General features: G+C 55.3%; 1 protein-coding gene across 1 annotated transcript; it reads left to right on the top strand.

Moving 5' to 3' along the window:
* The first annotated feature begins 204 nt into the window (after positions 1 to 204).
* On the top strand, positions 205 to 1,623 carry GPR6 (G protein-coupled receptor 6). Its single transcript, XM_068985474.1, has 2 exons — positions 205 to 233; positions 516 to 1,623. Exon 2 carries the CDS (start codon positions 526 to 528, stop codon positions 1,621 to 1,623), a length of 1,098 nt encoding a protein of 365 aa, XP_068841575.1. The 5' UTR covers positions 205 to 233; positions 516 to 525.
* Positions 1,624 to 2,191: the final 568 nt, after the last annotated feature.

The following is a 2,191-nucleotide window of genomic DNA, read 5'->3' as shown; positions in this document are numbered from 1 at the left end:
CACTCTCCACCTAAAAAGACATTCCAGCTTCTCTCCCCCAAAACCCCTTTCCGAGGGGTCTCTGAAGCCAGAGGGGTCCTCTGTGCTCCCCGAGCGCAGAAACTTCTCTTTCAGCACCGCGGACAGCGATTCCGCCGCTTAGTTGAGGAGAGCGCCTGACCGAGCGGGTCAGAACCCGGGCAGGATTCGCTGGGGCCGACAATAATAGCCTGGTGCACAAGATGTGGTTGCAAATATGGGCACACTTACGTGATCCGTGTGAATGTGAGTGCATGTTCTTCGTGTGTTTATCTGTGCAAAAACTCAGATACCAGTGCGGCATCCCTTGTGCGTTTCACTCTCACTGGCTTCACTCAACAGGTATTTATTTATTTTTGGCTCTCAATCACTGCTTCCTCGCTCTGCTCTGAGGCGGAATGGGCAGTACGAGCGGGGCAGCAGCGCCCGGGGGAGTACCCTGGCGGGGTGAACCGCACATCTGACGCTTGTTCTCCCTCTCCACGCAGGGTGTAACGTCCCGCCGCGATGAACGCGAGCGTATCTGCGCTCAACGACTCCCAAGTGGTGGCAGTGGCGGCCGAGGGTGCGGCGGCAGCGGCCACCGCAGCAGCAGCGCGGGACACCGGTGAATGGGGGCACCCGGCAGCCGCAGCGGCGGCGGCGCTGGGGGGCGGCGGCGCAGCTAATGCGTCGCTGGAGTTGTCTTCGCAGCTGCCAGCGGGGCCGCCGGGGCTGCTGCTCTCGGCAGTGAATCCATGGGACGTACTGCTCTGCGTGTCTGGGACGGTGATCGCAGGCGAAAATGCCCTGGTAGTGGCGCTCATCGCGTCTACCCCTGCTCTGCGCACGCCCATGTTCGTGCTGGTGGGCAGCCTGGCCACCGCCGACCTGCTGGCGGGCTGCGGTCTCATTCTGCACTTCGTATTCCAATACGTCGTGCCCTCAGAGACCGTGAGCCTGCTCACTGTGGGCTTCCTTGTGACCTCGTTCGCTGCCTCAGTCAGCAGCCTGCTGGCCATCACGGTGGACCGCTACCTGTCCCTCTACAATGCACTCACCTACTACTCCCGACGGACCCTGTTGGGCGTGCACCTCCTTCTTGCTGCCACCTGGACCGTGTCCTTAGGCCTCGGGCTGCTGCCGGTGCTTGGCTGGAATTGCCTGGCGGAGCGCGCCGCCTGCAGCGTGGTGCGCCCGCTGACGCGCAGCCATGTGGCGCTGCTCTCTGCCACCTTTTTTGCGGTCTTCGGCATCATGCTGCACCTGTACGTGCGCATCTGCCAGGTGGTCTCGCGGCACGCACACCAGATCGCGCTGCAGCAGCACTGCCTGGCGCCACCCCACCTTGCTGCCACCAGAAAAGGTGTGGGAACGCTGGCAGTGGTGCTGGGCACTTTCGGTGCCAGCTGGCTGCCCTTTGCCATCTACTGCGTGGTAGGTAGCCACGAGGACCCAGATGTCTACACCTACGCCACCCTGCTGCCCGCAACCTACAACTCTATGATAAATCCTATCATCTATGCCTTCCGCAATCAGGAGATCCAACGGGCCCTTTGGCTCCTCTTTTGCGGCTGTTTCCAGTCCAAAGTGCCCTTCCGCTCCAGGTCCCCCAGTGAGGTCTGATGGCTCCCTCCACCCTCTAACCAACACCACACCCCTAACAAGCCAGCCTTTGGTGAGCTTCTTGGTGCCTGCTGATGAACTCTGAGATCCCAACAGTGTGACTGATTTTGGAAAGCCAGAATAAATATAAACACAACAAACTCACAGAGACAAAGAGGCTTGTTGGCACTTTACATATACAGTGTATACATGTGTACATATATATACAAATATTTGTATCTTCTGGAGGTGTTCAGGATGTGGAATTTCCTGTTCTGTGAAAAAAACTAACAAAAATGTGGTTGTATACTCAAATTGTACATCACATTTGTTGAGTGAAGACATTCCAATACTGCTTAATTATAGCACTTTATTTTTAGCTGCTGAACTGCCAAAACAGTGTTGCCATTTTCAAGGGGAGGGGAAGAGGGTAAAAAGTGTATTTTTGTTGTACGTGATAGAATATTTTGCTGCATATTTTGCTGCATATACATCAGTAAATTACAACATATTTTGTACACAAATAAACACATTATAAAAATGTAATTTGGGCATGTGACTGGTGATAGAATTACTATTTAAGACATGA

The sequence above is a fragment of the Capricornis sumatraensis genome, chromosome 13 (genome assembly GCF_032405125.1).
Source record: "Capricornis sumatraensis isolate serow.1 chromosome 13, serow.2, whole genome shotgun sequence".
Taxonomy (NCBI): Eukaryota; Metazoa; Chordata; class Mammalia; order Artiodactyla; family Bovidae; genus Capricornis; species Capricornis sumatraensis.
This window is presented reverse-complemented; position numbering and strand designations above follow the sequence as displayed.

What these genes read in the sequence shown, in the direction of transcription:
- GPR6 (XM_068985474.1), top strand. Translation starts at nt 526, where the DNA reads ATGAACGCGAGCGTATCTGCGCTCAACGACTCCCAAGTGGTGGCAGTG.